The sequence below is a fragment of the Rhinoderma darwinii genome, chromosome 7, assembly GCF_050947455.1.
Source record: "Rhinoderma darwinii isolate aRhiDar2 chromosome 7, aRhiDar2.hap1, whole genome shotgun sequence".
Classification (NCBI taxonomy): Eukaryota; Metazoa; Chordata; class Amphibia; order Anura; family Rhinodermatidae; genus Rhinoderma; species Rhinoderma darwinii.
This window is the reverse complement of record NC_134693.1, coordinates 107,509,763-107,527,566: the sequence shown is the minus strand read 5'-3', so window position 1 is coordinate 107,527,566 and position 17,804 is coordinate 107,509,763. Positions and strand designations below refer to the sequence as shown.

The 17,804-nt window shown below is 41.0% G+C and overlaps 1 protein-coding gene across 1 annotated transcript; it reads left to right on the top strand.

Annotated features, from left to right (window-relative positions):
- Positions 1 to 469: 469 nt before the first annotated feature.
- On the top strand, positions 470 to 8,167 carry LGALS2 (galectin 2). The gene is made up of 4 exons (XM_075832340.1): positions 470 to 576; positions 5,772 to 5,854; positions 7,473 to 7,632; positions 7,975 to 8,167. The coding sequence occupies exons 1-4, from the start codon at positions 571 to 573 to the stop codon at positions 8,119 to 8,121; spliced, it is 396 nt and encodes a 131-aa protein (XP_075688455.1). The 5' UTR covers positions 470 to 570; the 3' UTR covers positions 8,122 to 8,167.
- Positions 8,168 to 17,804: the final 9,637 nt, after the last annotated feature.

Genomic DNA, 17,804 nt, shown 5'->3' with positions numbered 1-17,804 from the left:
AAACAGGGGAGAAGTAATGTAACACATTATGGTAAAATATGGTGTAGAATAAAATGGGGACATTATCTGAGAATAATGCATTTTGTAGTACATTTTTTGCAGAGGCTTGATGACTATATTGAATTTTTGCAACTATGGTTACTTTTTATAACTGACATTCACGAAAAGCAATGGGCGCCGAGGTGAAGGACACGTAGGATCCTCACACTTCACAAATGGAAAGGTTTTGTTTGAAACTTGCATTCCACATTGATTGATAGCTGCAGAAAATAGCGGTCTGAGTCATTGCACACATTGGTGATATCTCTATATTTGTAAAATCCACTCACGCCTTAATGACAATTTATTGTATTAATATTTGCCTAGGGTCACACTGGTTACCTGTACAATATAATTCCCGTACTTTCTACTATAGTTATATTTATTGAGAGTGAAACCAGTCCAAAGTCCTTAAGTTAATATTCAACTAAGAAGGATATCTGAGGTGGGATATAAAAAAGGGTTTGCATCCTGGAAGGTGCTATTTGACCACAGCTTCCCTATAGACGACGCTCCATCTAATTTTGCACCATGGCTGTAAGTTTAGTTCCTGTTTTTTACATACTTATGCTATGCTATTGTATCATTATCTGCTTTCTAGAATGTAATGGAACTGGGATATATTCCTGAAGTCGTTCATGATACATTTTCATAATAACTTCGACATTTATCGATACAAAGTGCCTGGGCAAGAGCAAGACTACATTAACTGATTAGCAATTAAATAAACTAGTTTTTCACCCTACAGTAGTTGTCAAGCTTTTTTCCAGAAACAGCGCCACTCTTGTCCGTGGGCTGTGTCTGGTATTGCTGCTCATCCCTCTTAAGGGGAATGGGGTTGTGCTGCAGTACAACACACAGACCTTGTACAAAACTGGTGCTGTTTCTGTAGGCTCAGGCGCTCTTTTTCTAATCCCAGACAACCGTTTTAAGGCACCATACATGGTTGTACATGGATCTGTAAAAAATTGTATCTAATTTTTCTTATAAGAGTCTCAAAAATGTTGGAAAATCTCTAGAAGATTCTCCAGTCCTTCCCATTTTCCATAGATGGAAGAAGTTGAGAAGTTGTCTCACCAACTATACATATCAGTGAGACATCCCACAATTCATGGGAGACTTCAGCAAGATCTTTCCATTCACCACCTTTTTATTAGACAGGGATTTGTTGTTAGGGATAAAGTTGTATATAGTGTTTATTTGATTCATGGATGATTGACATAAGTTACTGTTGTTTTTACAAAGTATGGGAACTTGCTATAATTATGTAATAGTGTATCAATAATGTACACTTACTTGCAAATAACTTAATTTAGTTATCACTCTATTTTCCTACCGCTCCAGTGCCGCAGGTCTCTGTCTACATTAGCTGGAGCTTTGACGTGCCATACCAGAGCGGTCAATGACTGGCCGTACTCTCTGAGATCACTGCTGGTTGGAACAGACACGTGCCGGTACGGCACATTATAGCTCCAGCTAATGTGTATATAGCTGGAGCAGCAAGGGATTAGAATGGGGTCTCTAGGTGAAGCATGGTGGCTCAGTGGTTAGCATTGGGTTTGAATTCAACCAAAGTTTGTATGTGCTCTTTGTGTTTGTGTGGGTGTCCTCATACATTCCAAACACACCCGGACCCTGCATCGATCAGCTGCTCTGGCTACCTCTGGGCACTGGATGCCTGTGCTGGAAGCAGATTACTCCTGTCACAGTATAGCAGCTGTACTGCAGATCTGCTCCTATTCAGGTGAATAGGAGCATAGTTCCAGTACTGCAGTATACGGAGCCATCTGCTTCCAACACCGGCCACTGCATAACATCCAATGCACAGAGACAGCCAGAACAGGGTGTCAGACCCCCACCAATCATATACTTATGACCTATCCTGTAGATAGGTCATCTGTATAAAAATTGCCCCATGCCCAGACAACCCCTTTAATGTGTGCGTGTCTAAGATAGAGAACTTACATTGTGAGCCTCATTGGGGACAGAGACTGATATAAATGGTCACAATCTCTGTACAGCACTGTGAAATATAAATTATTCAATAAACTTCTTTCTATATTTTGGTAGTTTACTGCTCCTTTTTTTCATTTTGTATAAAATACTGTGGAATATAAGTAACAAGAAATATTTGCTTTTTTTTTTTTGCTAAATTATGCCATTTGCAGGTAAATGTACAATTTAAAGGAAAAGGGATTGTCTCATGTATTAGTTTAGTTTCACTAATTTAATTTAAGTATGTAGAAGAGAAATAATGGGACAGATTTACTCAGATTGGCGTTTCATAAGCCAGTCTCAGCCATCTTCTACGCTGGAGTAAGACGCAATAGACTTATTAAGAAGAGCACGCCTCTTAATAAATCTGTTGCATTTACCCGCTGGGCGCGACCTGTGTGCCATAATTGTGGCACAACAGCCGCAGGCGTGCGACATCCATTCCCACCCCCAATCGGACATAAAATAAACAAAAATTTACTCTCCTTAACGCTCCTATTCTCTTCCCTCCGGGTCCCCTAAGCATTCCAGTGCAGCCCATACAAGGTCGTGATGCCGAGCAGCGCCAGAGCCTTATATGCGATGCAGCACTTAACGTAATCAGTGCTGCGTCAACGTCCTGATGCTGCCCAGTATCAGGACGTTGTATGAGCTGTGTCATGCTGAGGGGTTGCGAAGGAGGGAAGAGGAGGGGTAAGGTGAGCATAATTTAAAAAAAATAAAAAAAATTATGATTTAAATGTCAGAAGGGGCAAATGGGGGTTGGGGGAGAGAGTGAAATCTACACCATCTTTTAGCTGGTATAGATTTCCACTATAATTTACACCAATTTTCTGGCATAAATTCTAATACATTTGTCAAGCCGTTGGGCCCCGCCTGGTTTTGTAAAGACACGCCCCCTTAACACAAAAATGGTGAGGGTGGCGTATATAGGCCAAAAGTCACAATTTAGACGGCAAGTTATAACTTTTGGGCATTTTCGGAACTTTTTTACACCAGTTTAGTTTTACCCCACCCACTGTGTTTTTTATTATTTAAATGTTGTAGCTTTTTATTTTTTATACACTCCTACATGTATAGTCTCTATAGATCAGGGGTAGGTAACCAGGGGTAAGTACTCAGTGTGCCATGCAAACATGAAAGTCATATAAGACAAACTGTTACCAGTATGTGACGTAAACCAATTAATCAGTTAATTAAACTTACATTTCAGTCTAACCCTTGTACCTGAATTTCATTGCAAAGATGATTCATCTGTGGTGTATACGAGGTGACTAAACACCAGCTCGAGGGGGAAGGGGTGCACACAGGAGAGACCGCAGCTACTGAATACCAACTTGAAGGTGCTGCACACAGACGAGAGAGGGACTACTAAACACCAGCTTGGGGGTGTGCACATAGGAGAGACTACGGGTTCTAAACACCAGAATTGGGGTGTGCACATCAAAGACACCGCAGCTAATGAACACCAGATAGGGGGAACTGCGCACAGGAGAGAGAGCAACTACTTAACACCAACTCGAGATGGTGCTCATAGAAGAGACCACAGCTACTGAATACCAGCTTGGGGGCACTGCACACAGGAGAGAGTATAACTACTGAATACTAGATTTGGGGAGCTGCACACGGGAAAGAATGCAACGACTGAACACCTGCTTTGGGGAGTGCACATAGGAGAGACGGCATCTACTGAACACCAGCTTGGGGGTGAGCATAGGAGAGACCACGGCTACTGAACACCAGCTTGGGGAGGTTGTACAAAGGAGAGACCACGGCTACTAAACACCAGCTTGTATGGGGTGCACATGGGACAGAGCTGCCAACTTCTGCTAACTTTTTCTTTTACAGAAGGGTTACTGAACTCCATCCTTGCTGCGCTGATCACAAGGAGAGAGCAGCGCTTCATTATGTGTTTGGCGATGCTGAACACCAGGAAAGAGAGCAGTGCTGCATTGTGTGCTTGCCCAGTATTCAGCAATGACAAATACAATGAAGCTCTGCTCTCTCTCCTGGGGGCCAGCACCGCCAAGCACATAATGATAATGAAGTGCTGCTCCCTCTCCCTGTGGGTAGCGCCACCAGTCACACAACGGCGCTGGAAACTGGGAAATGGAAGTGTTCCAGCAAACCATGCCCCTGTGTTGGTTGTGCCACAGGTTGTTGACCCCTGGTATAGACAGGATTCGTATTTGCGGATCCATATTTGCAGACAGTAAAAACCCTTACGGTCATGTGCATGTGGCCTAACTCAGAATTTCCTAATTGGGTTTTTAAAAGTGGGTTTTCCAAATGAAACAACCCTTTTAAGAGAGCAGTCTAATTTTTATTTAATTAAGAATGCCCAAGCATATTTTTGAGAAATAATTTAGATTAATGGCAATTTTACTTTTCTTTAATATTACTTAGAAAGTTCCCCTTCTCAGCTTCTGCCCCTCCTCCACCTCTGTACCAGTCTACTGTGCCTCACACATTAAATCTGCCCTTCGTTTATCCCATAAATAAAGCAGGTGGTTACCAGTATATTATTATCTCTGTTCTTCCCTGGTTTTATGTCTGCATCTTATCAATTTGGTCTCTGCCCCCTTTTTTATAGAACTAAAGAGACATGGGAAAATGAGAAGCAATTAATGATTCACGATTTATCTTTAGTAATAGCTTTTTCTAACTAGAACAGCCTACCTGTATATTCAGGTGGCATAATGTCCAGAAATTCCTCGACTTCTGCTTATCTCAGTTGGTCAATGTTTGCATAATTATTTTTATTTAGTAATTTTATCTGGTTTCATTGAAAAACAAGTAAAACAAAGGAAAAATTTGACATATTAATGAAGGCCTTTACTATTCACTTTAATTACAAATGTATCGATTGAAGTTTTATGCATTATGTCTACAACTAAGGCTAAGTTCACACTATCGTTAAACTCCGTTTAGCCCTCTTCCGTCAGAGGAAGAGATGAACGAGGGTCCAAACTGAAAGCATTGCTTCCGTTAGAATTATCATTGATTTCTTTGATCTCTTGTTTCAGATGCTTCCCGTTTGCCTCCATTCGCTAGCTTTCCGTTTTTATGATGGAAGCAAAAGTTCAGTCTGCAGCACTTTTGCTTCCGTGAAAAAAACGGAAACCAAGCGAACGGAGGCAAACGGAAAGCATCTGAAACCCAAAAATTACCATTTAAATCAATGGTAATTCTAATGGAAGCAATGCTTTCCATTTGGACTCATGTTCATCTCTTCCTCAGACGGAAAGTCCAAAACATACTATAACTGTAGTGTGAAAGGAGTCTTTGTCCACTGTTTAAATTAATAAATATAACAATTTAGGCTCCGTTCACACTAGCGTCATGGCTTGTGTTCACAGTGAAAACATAACAGCCATCATGGATCAGTTTTTGAAAGGGTCACAACAAATCCTTACGGAACCCATTGACCTATTTATTTTGGATTTTCTAAAACACAATTAGTAATAAACGGTTACTCATTGTTTTTGGGGAATTTGCAATAATACGGCTCCCTGTCTGGCCAGTTCCCATTAACCATAAAGTCATCATGAGTTAATTTTCACCATAATAAAGTGGATTTGGCCACTAAACATGAAATAGCGAAGCCAGATAAATGTCTAATGTGTCCATGTATGTGTATGTAAGAGTGAGAGACATCATTTGGCAATGTTTATAAAGACTCTATACGCAGACAAATTACAATGTATAACATTGAGTTCTTTCTATTACTTAAACAGGAGAAATTTGAAATTCTGAACCTAGAATTGAAGTCTGGAGAAAGTTTAAAGCTGAAAGGAAAACTTCCAGGAGACGCCAAGAAGTAATTTATTTGTAGCATTGTTCCATGCAACAGTAATGACTATGACAAGCCGTGTGGCATCTACCAGGAGGTTTCGAGGTTTTTTACAGTTAGTGTAGCATATTCTTGGTTAAAGAGGCTCTGTCACCAGATTATAAGTGCCCTATCTCCTACATAATGTGATCGGCGCTGTAATGTAGATAACAACAGTGTTTTTTATTTTGAAAAGCGATCAATTTTGAGCAAGTTACGCACAATTTTAGAATTATGCTAATTACTTTCTTAATAGACAACTGGGCGCGGTTTTACTTTTTTTTACCAACTGGGCGTTGTAAAGAGAAGTGTATGACGCTAACCAATCAGCGTCATACACTTCTCTCCATTCATTTTTAGGAGTACGCGCAACACAGCGTGATCTCGCGAGATCACGCTGTACTGTCACATACTCCCACATTAACTTTACCGAAGTGTCTTGAGAGTGAATAGACATTGCCTCCAGCCAGGACGCGATGTCTATTCACACTCCCAACACTTCGGTAAAGTTTCATGGGGACTTACTCACACAGCATGGCATGATCTCACAAGATCACGCTGTGATGTCATTCACAGAAACTTTACCGAAGCGTCAGGAGTGTGAATAGACATCGCGTCCTGGCTGGAGGCAACGTCTATTCACTCTCAAGACACTAATGTGGGAGTATGTGACTGCACAGCGTGATCTTGCGAGATCACGCGGTGTTGCGAGTAATGCTAAAAATGAATGGAGAGAAGTGTATGACGCTGATTGGTCAGTGTCATACACTTCTCTTTACAACACCCAGTTGGTAAAAAAGTAAAAACACGCCTAGTTGTCTATTAATAAACTAATTAGCATAAATCTAAAATTGTGCATAACTTGCTCAAAATTGATCGTTTTTCAAAATAAAAAACACTGTTATCTACATTACAGCGCCGATCAGATTCTATGGGAGATAGGGCACTTATAATCTGGTGACAGACCCTCTTTAAGAAGAGATTTCCCTTGATGTGTAGACAATGGGGCTGATTTATTAATGCTGTCTAATATGTAAACAACAGACCAGACAGTCATAAGATGCACCAAATTTATCAATAATTTGTATGATAAATTTGCTGGATACGTTAGATACTTTTCCCTTCCATATGTTACCTCATTGTTGGCTTAGTTTATGCCATTTTGTTTTGCTAAAATTTTGTCACAATTTTAGTGCTTGACTGCACATTTTATGGCACCCTCCCATTCCGCTTACCCATATCCCCTTTTCAAAAAATTGTAGTGAGGCAAAAAAAATATTTTCAAAGTTCTTTTTGGGGCAAATCAATAATAAATTTGTCTGAATTTATAGGCGTAAATTTGCTCCAATATGTTATTCCGGAAATTAAGAATTTCTTGAAAATCCTTAATGATTAATTTTCAACATTACTATTATAATAAAGAATACGTATTTAAATAATTACCAAACATATTATTTGACGAGGTTCCAATGGTAAAGACTGAATGCATTGAATAAAACACATAAGGATGACACCATGTAGGAGCTCTTCGCATGAGCACATCTATCTCACCAGTCTGCTATTGTAAAATATTATTCTTTAGATAAACTCCTTGTTTCCTTTACAGCTTTTCCTTCAATTTGGGCCGGAGCGCCAGTGATATAGGGCTGCATTTTAACCCACGCATCGCCGAGAGAACAATTGTATGCAACTCCAAGCGCAGCAACAATTGGGAATCAGAACAAAGACATGGACATATGTGCTTTTCACCAGGAACAGATGTCAAGGTAGGTCTGATAAGATTAGAGATGTATCATGCCAGGATGTGAGCGTAGATACTAGGTACTGTATATACAATATCCCTTATGATATCCAAGTCACAGCTTGAGGTTTCTTGATGACGAATTGGCCTCCATAATACAATGACCAACAGTCCTAGGAACTCAGAAATGGAGACATGAAGGACATGGCAAGCAGCAAGAAATATGCATCCTTTTAGCTTAATTTTACTGAGAGTCATGGGTGGGCAATTGTCCAAGCATCCTGCTATTGGAAAGTCTACTTTTGGGGTCTAAATGCTATTGCCACTGATTAGTTGTATATATTGATTATTTTTTTCTCTTCTGTAGATCTCAATCAATTTCAGTGGGGACAAGTTTAATGTGAAACTTCCTGATGGTCATGAGGTCTCATTTCCAAATCGCCATGGCTATGATAAACTCACATACCTGTCTGTCAAAGGTGACTTCAAGGTCACATCTTTCAAATATGAATGAAATGCCACTTGTTAATTGCTACAATAAAAAATGTTAAGGCAGATAATATGTTTTCATTTTCTTCATTAATGACCAGTTCACACGTTTCGTAAATACTGTGGATATTCCGCAATGGAATTCATTGCGAAAAATCTGCAGCAAATACAGTAGCACCCAAGTGGATCATGTAAAACAAATCTCATACACACGCTGCGTAAACACTGAGCGGAAATACCACTCAGAAATTGATCTGCGGTGCGGAATTTCATTCCGCAGCATGTCAATTGTCTTTACGTAAACACTGCTTATATGTTTCGGGATTTCCCTATTAAATTCAATGGGGAGGTAAAACCTGCATCCAATAGCAGTTGTTCAATTTGTTTGCGGCGGATTCGCAGCGATCCCGCCACAAACAACGGAACTCAGAAAAAAAAAAAAAATATTAAACTTACCTTGGAGTCTGTGTTTCATCTTCCTGCGATAACGCATCATCCCATGTGACCGCCGCTGCAGCCAATCACAGGCTGATCTCATCCCAGGAGGCCGGCCTTCTAGCATGCCGGCTAAGCGCTGCAGTTTTTGGCAGCGGACATTCCGGGCTTTCTCGCCCGGAATTTGCATCGGCGAACAGGGCGGATGCACTGCGTGCTATTACGAAGTGTATCCGCCCCGCCTTAAACTGAAGCAAGTTAGGTGATTCAATGGTTCATGTATGGGCATTTTTCTTACAACTATCTGATGCAGGTACCAGTATGATAATCATACACATTATAACCAAAAGAAAAATCTTTTATGATTTTAATTATATAATCTCTAGCGTCCTTCCACTTGGTTGGATTATATAAAGTTCACATACAGTGATCACACATCAAGTAACCTGCTAGTTGTAGATAGTAGATTGAATAACAGTATGAAATGCCAATCAGCTGTTTCTAAGGCCAGCAGGATACTGTCGTGCGACATCAACTCAGAAGTCTTACTGCTTTACAAAGCATTGGTGCAGCTTCATCTAGAATATGCAGTTCAGTTACGTTCACCAGTTCATAAAAAGAATGCCCTGGAGCTGGAAAAAGTATAAAGGTGGCTGACTAAACTGATATTAAGAACCTAATAATTAGATGTATTTTGTCTTGGGAAAAGACATCTAAGGTCCCATGCACACAAACGTATTTTTGCGGCTGCAATTCAACCGCAAATCTGCAGGTGAATTGCGGCACCATTAATTTCAATGGGCCCATGCACACGACCGTAGTTTCCAGGGTCTGTGCATGGCCCAGGAACCTGGACTGCAAAAAGAATGGACATGTCTTATTATGGCTGTGTTTTGCGGTCCAGGCTCATAGAAATTAATGCACGCGGCCATGTGAACGGCCCGTGATTTGCGTGTGGCTCGCGGGTGACACTCTGCGGCCGTCCGACCTGAAAATTATGGCCGTGCACATGGCTACGGTCGTGTGCATGAGGCCTAAGGCTGACATGATAAAATTGCACAAATATATAAATGGGCCATACATAAAAATATGTTAAACTGCTGTTCACTGTATGATCACCGCAAAAGGCAAGAGGGCTCACTCTCAAGCTAGAGGAATGAATGATCAATCTTCGGGAGCAAAAAGGTTTTTTAAATGGTTATAGCAGAAACAGTTGATGAATTCAAGGAAGGCCTAGATTAGTGGTAGACAAGGTTCTTAAAGGGGTTGTCCTAGAATCGACAATTATCACCTATCTACAGGATAGATGATAATTGTCTAATCAGCCCTTGGGCCCTCTCCGCTAGGACCCACACCGATCGAACTACTAAAACAACATTTTAAACATGATAAAGTTAGACAAGGCAGTTAGAAAATCAACAAAATTGATTACAGAGGTGCATACTGTATGATAAATTTGGTTCATGTAGCTAGACATGCTAGACACTTTTATCTTTCTTATAACACCTCTTGGTTTGCTTAGTTTATAACAGTTTTTGCGCCAAAATTTTGGCACAATTTTGGCGCACAGTGTCACATTTTCAACCACACTCACTTTGCTAGGGCACAACCCTTTTCCTTAGTGAGCATGTCAAAAAATTGTGTAAAACAGTATAGGAGATAATTGTTGATTATGGAACAACGCTTTTAACATCTACCATGATACAAATGTCTTTTTTTTCACACTGTAAGGCTGGGTTCACACGACCTCTTTTCAGACGTAATGGAAGCGTTTTACACCTCGAATTACGCCTGAAAAGACGGCTCCAATACGTCGGCAAACATCTGCCCATTACTTTCAATGGGTTTACGATGTATTGTGCCGACGACCTGTCATTTTACGCGTCGCTGTCAGACGGCGCGTAAAAAATACGGCCCATCAAAAGAAGTGCAGGACACTTCTTGGGACGTAATTAGAGCCGTTTTTCATTGACTCTATTGAAAAACAGCTCCAATTACTTCCGTAATGGACGCCGCGAAAAACGCGAGTACGAGCAATTACGTCTGAAATTCAGGAGCTGTTTTCTCCTGAAAACAGCTCCGTAATTTCTGACGTATTTGCAGTTATGGTGTGCACATACCCTTAAGAAGCAACACTGTTTAGGCCCTACATTGTGCATATATACAGGGTGGTATTTTCACATTATGATTTAGATTTTTCACAAACATACATGTTCTATTCACATTTTAAGTCTGCAAATTTTTTCTTAAAGAAATGGAGTAAAAACACAGCATATTTTCACCGAAGAACTAACGCCTTTAAATAGAGGACAGGAGAATGTGTCAGTCATTATAGTAATTTTTTTTTAATGACAATTCTTTATAAACTTATCAGCATACACCCGATCTCTTCTCTGGTCCATATCCCTTCCAATAGACTAAGTATTGAAGAGAGCCCCTGACCATTCCAGAATCAATTACTTGTTTTTGTCTTCAACTTAGACAGGAGGAGGTTTGACTGGCGTAGAAGGAGACCAGTAACATTTTAGCTGGTATTTGTACTTCTTATTGATACTGACAGTTGCAGACAAAATGCTTTAGGGTTGGAAACTTCTAGGATGTCATATTGACCAATATACTTAGGTCCAAAATATGTTGTCTTACATTTTTAGTATTAGGCTGGGTTCACACAACCTATTTTCAGACGTAAACGACGCGTCTTATGCCTCGTTTTACGTCTGAAAATAAGGCTACAATACGTCGGCAAACATCTGCCCATTCATTTTGAATGGGTTTGCCGACGTACTGTGCAGACGACCTGTCATTTACGCGTCGTCGTTTGACAGCTGTCAAACGACGACGCGTAAAAATACAGCCTCGTCAAAAGAAGTGCAGGACACTTCTTTCAGACGTAATTTGAGCCGTTCTTCATTGAACTCAATGAAGCACAGCTCAAAATTTACGGCTGTCAGAGAAGCCTCGCAAAATGCGAAGAGAAGCATTTACGTCTGAAACGAGGCAGCTGTTTTCTCCTGAAAACAGTCTGTCTTTTCAGACGTAAAAGCCTGCTACCGTGTGCACATACCCTTAGGCCTAAAGGTTACAATGAAAATAAATCTAGTAAAAAAAACGGTGCCCATCTAGCACATCTGGGATTAAGTGTTTTGGCTGACTCAAGGTATAATACTTTTTGTGGTCAGTGATGACCGCAATTTAAAGTTCAGCCCCCCTTTAAATATTTCCTCCATTCATCAAAAGCCAACTGAATGGACTATAGCTCTCGGTTCTTCTCAGAGGAGAACTTTTACGAAATGTAAGCAAAGGAATGACGCTTGAGAACCTTGTGAAAGGACTGCTCCTACTGGAATGTGCATAATGTCATAACTTTTATATACATTTAGAGTAAAATATTCACATCACTGAAATCCAATTGATGTAATGTCAACTCTTATCTCACATAGTTTACACATGAGGTAAAGGTGCACAATTCTGGTAAGTTATGTGAAGTTCTGTTGCACTCAAGGTTGTTCACCTATAGTTTAGTAAAAATGTCCTTCTCGGTCTACCAAAAAAAAACAGCAAACAGAAAGCGCGATCATTAGAACCCGTTTACAGTGGTTGGACAAGCCCATGCGTGACCCCCTCTCTCATTGCCAGGGGCAGATCCAGGATTAAAATCTAAGGGGGGGGGGAGCAACTGCTTTTTTTATATTCCCTTAACCACTTCCTGGCTAGAAGCTTAACCCCCCTTCCTGACCAGGCCCATTTTCAAGTTTTAGCCATGTGCCAATTTAAAAGCATATTGTTCTTCTATTACTCTTCCAACCTACATGTGCAAGGTTGTATATGCGCAAACTGGCTTTTGGAGAGCACATTTTCCAAAGCTGGTTTGTGGACACCATACGACCATTACAAATGTTATGACGTGCCAAAACACTGTCAAAACCGCCCAAAATGACTCTTTTTAGGAAATGAGATGGCCCAAGGTATTAGTTTAGTGACATATAAAAGTTATTAGCCCTCTATTTCTTTCCAGACAATTCATTGACTTTAATGGAAAAAATTAAAACTGGCATTTTTTCCAAAAATATATATATATTATGGTTCTAGGCTGGAGTTACAGGACGATTTTGGCCACGACACAGGTCCCATGGCCAAAAATCGCTTTGACCATTAGCCTACAGAGCAAGTATAATTATCGCGACCACATTCACTGTTATTACTTGCCTAGACTATGGAACATAGTGATCTTTGGTCGTGCGACTTGACAATGAATTGAAGTACTTGCTAGGACTGACAGTTCTACAGAAGCTGGAGAGCCACAGGTTGCCTAACCAAGCTTGGAAAAGCAATGTTTACTAGAAAAAAATGGTACTTAAAGAGGCTCTGTCACCAGATTATAAGTGCCCTATCTCCTACATAACCTGATCGGCGCTGTAATGTAGATAACAGCAGGAGTTTTTATTTTGAAAAACGATCATTTTTAAGCAAGTTATGAGCAATTTTAGATTTATGCTAATGAGTTTCTTGAAGACCAACTGGGCGTGTTTTTACTTTTTACCAACTGGGCATTGTACAGAGAAGTGTATGACGCTGACCAATCAGTGACCACTCAGCGTCATACACTTCTCATTGTTCCAGCAAAGCATGATCCACAGCACAGTGTGATTGTGCAGTGAAAGAAGCTGGGCTGGAATAATGAGAAGTGTATGAAACTGATTGGTCACTGATTGGTCAGCGTCATACATTCCTTTATAACACCCACTTGGTCAAAAGTAAAAACACGCCCAGTTGGTCTTTAAGAAACTCATTAGCATAAATCTAAAATTGCTCATAACTTGCTCAAACATGATCGTTTTTCAAAATAAAAACCACTGCTGTTATCTACATTCCAGTGCCGATCGGACTATGTAGGAGATAGGGCACTTATAATCTGGTGACAGAGCCTCTTTAAGAAAACTATGTCAATAATGCCAACAAAAGTATGTGTTCAACTAATAGGTTCTCCAGCTTCTATAGGATTGTCAGTCCTAGCAAGTACTGCAATTCATTAGAAAAACAACACTTGAGTATTGTGAATCATAGGTCCCCATGATTCTAAGGTCGGTGCCCTCATTCTCTCTCATCCTTGCATTAAGAAGCTCATTCCTATCCACCGATAAGGCAAGTTGGTATGCATTTTTGAGAACCCAATTTTTTTTATATCGATTTGGTTTTAGTGTTTTATTAAAATAAATTGTATTTATTTGTGTGTTTGTGATTTACTTCGTTTTTTTTCTAACTTTTACTTCACTATGGGGGCTGCCATTTTTTTTTTCATCTCTGTATGTATCGATTAACGACACATACAGAGATGGAATATGGCACATACATCCCCATAGAGAATGTGAACGGGAGCCGCTCATATTCACTATGGTGTACGCCGTCTGTGTGGGAACGGCGCATGCGGCGCTCCCACACAGTCCAAATGGAAGGTCTTCGGCCGAGCGACATCCGGCGCCATTTTCTTGTGGACCGGAAGCCGCTGCCGGACAGTAAGATGACTACTTCCGGACATGTGTTCAGAAGCGAGCGGAGGGAGCGGACGGATCGGAGGGAGCGGTGGCAGCGGCGGCGGCAGAAGCAGGTAAGTTATGTTTGTGTATGTTCGTGTTTTAGTGTGTGATTACCACTGTATGTAAGCCTACTACACTGTGTATTCGCTCAAAAAATGGCGGCACACAGTGTAGGAGGTTTGAACATTCAATCCCCTCCTTTCTCCTGGCACTAGCCAGGATAAAGGGGGGGGGGATTGTTTGAGGACGCTAGAGCGAGTGTGTCTTCTCAAATTTTGCAGCATAAAGCAATGTGGTTGCTTTACCACATGCCAATGCTGCAATTTTGGGAATTGCTCCGTCTAGTGACCAGCACAGGGAAATGTTATAAATTTGAATCTAATTTATAATATTTCCTGACTTGTGAAAAAATGTAAAAAATTAGAACAATGTCTAATCATGTATATACTAACTGTTTAACAAAAAAAATAATAATAATAATGTTCTAGCGACACATTCCCTTTAACCTCTTAACGCCGAAGAACGGATATATCCGTCCTCTGCAGCTGCTAGCTCGCGCAGGAGGACGGATATATCCGTCCTGTAATCGTGCGGGTACTGTCACTGTACCCACGCGATCAGCGGCAGGAGCACGGCTGTTATACACAGCCTGGCTCCTGCTGCAACTGCCGGAATCGAAGCACGCTCCGATTCCGGCAGTTTAACCCATTAAATGCCGCTGTCAATAGTGACAGCGGCATCTAATGTGTTTGACAGAGGGAGGGAGCTCCCTCTGTCACCCGATCGGCGCCCCCGCAAACAAATCGCGGGTCGCTGTCGGGTTTCCATGACAGCCGGGGGTCTAACAAAGACCCCCAGGTCTGTCTTCCGCAACTGCCTGTTAGGCGATGCCGGAGGCATGACCTAACAGGTTGCCTGTCAGTTTTACACTGACAGGCAATAATGCTTTGGTATACTAAGTATACCAAAGCATTATATATGCGATCGGCACATCGCATAGTGAAGTCCCCTGGTGGGACTAAAAAAAAATATGTCAATCAGTTAAATAAAGTTTGTGAAAAAAAAAAAAAAATTACAGTGAAAATCAAATAAAACTACTTTTTTGCCCAAAAAGTGGTTTTATTTAGTAAAAGTGTCAAAACAAATCACACATACACATATATGGTATCCCCGCAATCGTAATAACTTGACCAATAAAATGAACACATTAATTAAACCGCCGGATGAACGGCCTCCAAAAAAACGCAAAAAACAACGGCAAAATTCGTTATTTTCTCCCATTCCCCCCATAAAAAATTAAATAAAAATTAATCTATAAGTCCTATGTACCCAAAAATAGTACTAATGAAAACTACACATTGGCCCGCAAAAATCAAGCCCACATACGGCCACATTGACGGAAAAATAAAAACGTTACGGCTCTTGGAATGCGGCGATGCAAAAGTAATTTTTTTCTAAAAGGCTTTTTATTGTGCAAACGTAGAAAAAACATATAAAACGCTTACATATTTGGTATCCCCGTAATCGTGCCGACCCATAGAATAAAGTTAACATGTTATTTACGCTGCATAGTAAACGGCGTCAATTTATAACGTGAAAATCAATGCTGGAATAGCTGCTTATTTTCAATACTCTCCTAAAATAAAGTTAATAAAAGTTAATCAATATATTATAAGCATCTAAAAATGGTACAATTACAAAATACAACTCGTCCCGCAAAAAACAAGCCCTTATACGGCTATGTCGACGGAATAAAAAAAAAATTATGACTCTTGGAATGCGACCGTGAAAAAACAAAAAATAATCCTTGGTCATTAACGTGCAAAATGGCCCGGTCATTAAGGGGTTAAAGACAATTTCTTTCTCCCACCAGCCCAGGTGGAGATTGTCAAAGGTTGGGCCACATGGACTGCCCATTGCCAGTCTCTTAATCTGGTGGAAAAACTTCCCGTCAAACGTGAAGGAGTTCCGTCCCGACACAAATCAAGGTAACTTCATGACAAACTCAATATGGCTTGTATACTGAGTACTTCTTGATTTGAGGAAATATTTCACTTAATCACAACCCTTTTCATACGGTGTACTGCTATAAAGGGCCTCCACGTCCAAACTACCCAAGAGTACATCATCATCAAGCTGGACACCATCTAACTGTTTAAGGCCATCCATTGTATCTCTGACATAGGATGGAAGAGTCACCACAAATGGACGGAGGATACGATCAACATTTAAGCTAGCATTTTGTGTGACACTATCAATGCCTGCTACAATAGGCTGCCCTTTAAGTGGTACTAGGTCTTTATGAACCTTGGGTAAGCTACAGAATGTTGCCATATCAGGAAACTCTGTTTAACGTCCGTGGTCGTTGACCACGAACTCCTTCCATCCAGTCAACGCCCTTCTCTCCAGAGATGTCTGCACATGTGGCCGTCCTGTTCCACAGTGACCACCAGGGTGCGCTCGCAAGCTCAGTCCAGACTTAAAGGGAATGTGTCGCTAGAAATGATAAAAAAAAGTTTCAGTTAAACAATTAGTATTTAATTGATTACACATTGTTTTAATTTTTTTTATTTTTTCACAAGTCAGGAAATATTATAAATTCGATTCTAATTTATAACATTTCCAGGGGCTGGCCACTAGAGGGAGCAGTTCCCAAAATTGCAGCATGGTCACTGTGGTAAAGCAAACTCATTGATGTATGCTGCAAATTTGGGGTGGACACACTCTCCTCTAGTGTCCGCACACAATCCCCCCCTCCCTTCTTCTGGCTAGTGCCAGGAGAAGGAAGGGTTTGAATGTCTTCAAACCTCCTACACTGTGTGCCGCCATTTTCTGAGCGACTGCACAGTGTAGGAGGATTAGATACAGGGCTCAGCAGACAGTAATACACGAACATAATACACATGAACATAATACACACGAACATAATACACACGAACATAATACACACAAACATAATACACACGAATATAAATTACCTGCTCCTGCCGCTGCCTTCGCTGGTCTACGCTCCTCTTCCTTGCACCTTCGCTTCGTTGAACATATGGCCGGAAGCCACGGCCGGAATTCGTCATCTTACTGTCCGGCAGCGGCATGTCCACATGAAAATGGCGCCGGATTTCGCTCTACGAACGAGCTTCGTTTTGGTCTGTGTGGGAGTGGCGCATGCGCTGTTCCCACACAGACGACGCACGCAACTGCGAATGGAACGTCTCCCGTTCACATTCTCTATGGGGTTGTATGTGCCGTATTCCATCTCTGTATGTGTCGTTGATCGACACATACAGAGATTTAAAAAAAATGGCAGCCCCCATAGAGAAGTAAAAGTCAGAAAACATAAAAAAATCAAACATGAGAACACAATTTAATAACATTTTTGAAAATATTACATTAAAAGCAATATTATAAAAAAATAAAATAATTCATGACACCTTCCCTTAAAAGGAGCCAAAGCGTACAGGTGGGAGATTGAGCGAATTTCTCCCAGAGCACCCTCGGCTATAAGAAGGGCTGTGCCCCTGCCTGCAATGCCTGAGCATTTTTGTCGTACCCTATGCTGTCTAAGTAAATGGTCTCCTAGTGTTTCCCAGTTCCCAGTGTTTCCCGTTCCTGCTACCTGTAACCTGTATCCCGTGCTATCCTGGTCAAGTACCGTGTGGAGCTGAAGTCGTGCTGTGCTGTATACAACGCCTGTTTTGCTACACCACGCCTGGAGTCTGCCTGCTGCCTAGTCCGAGCC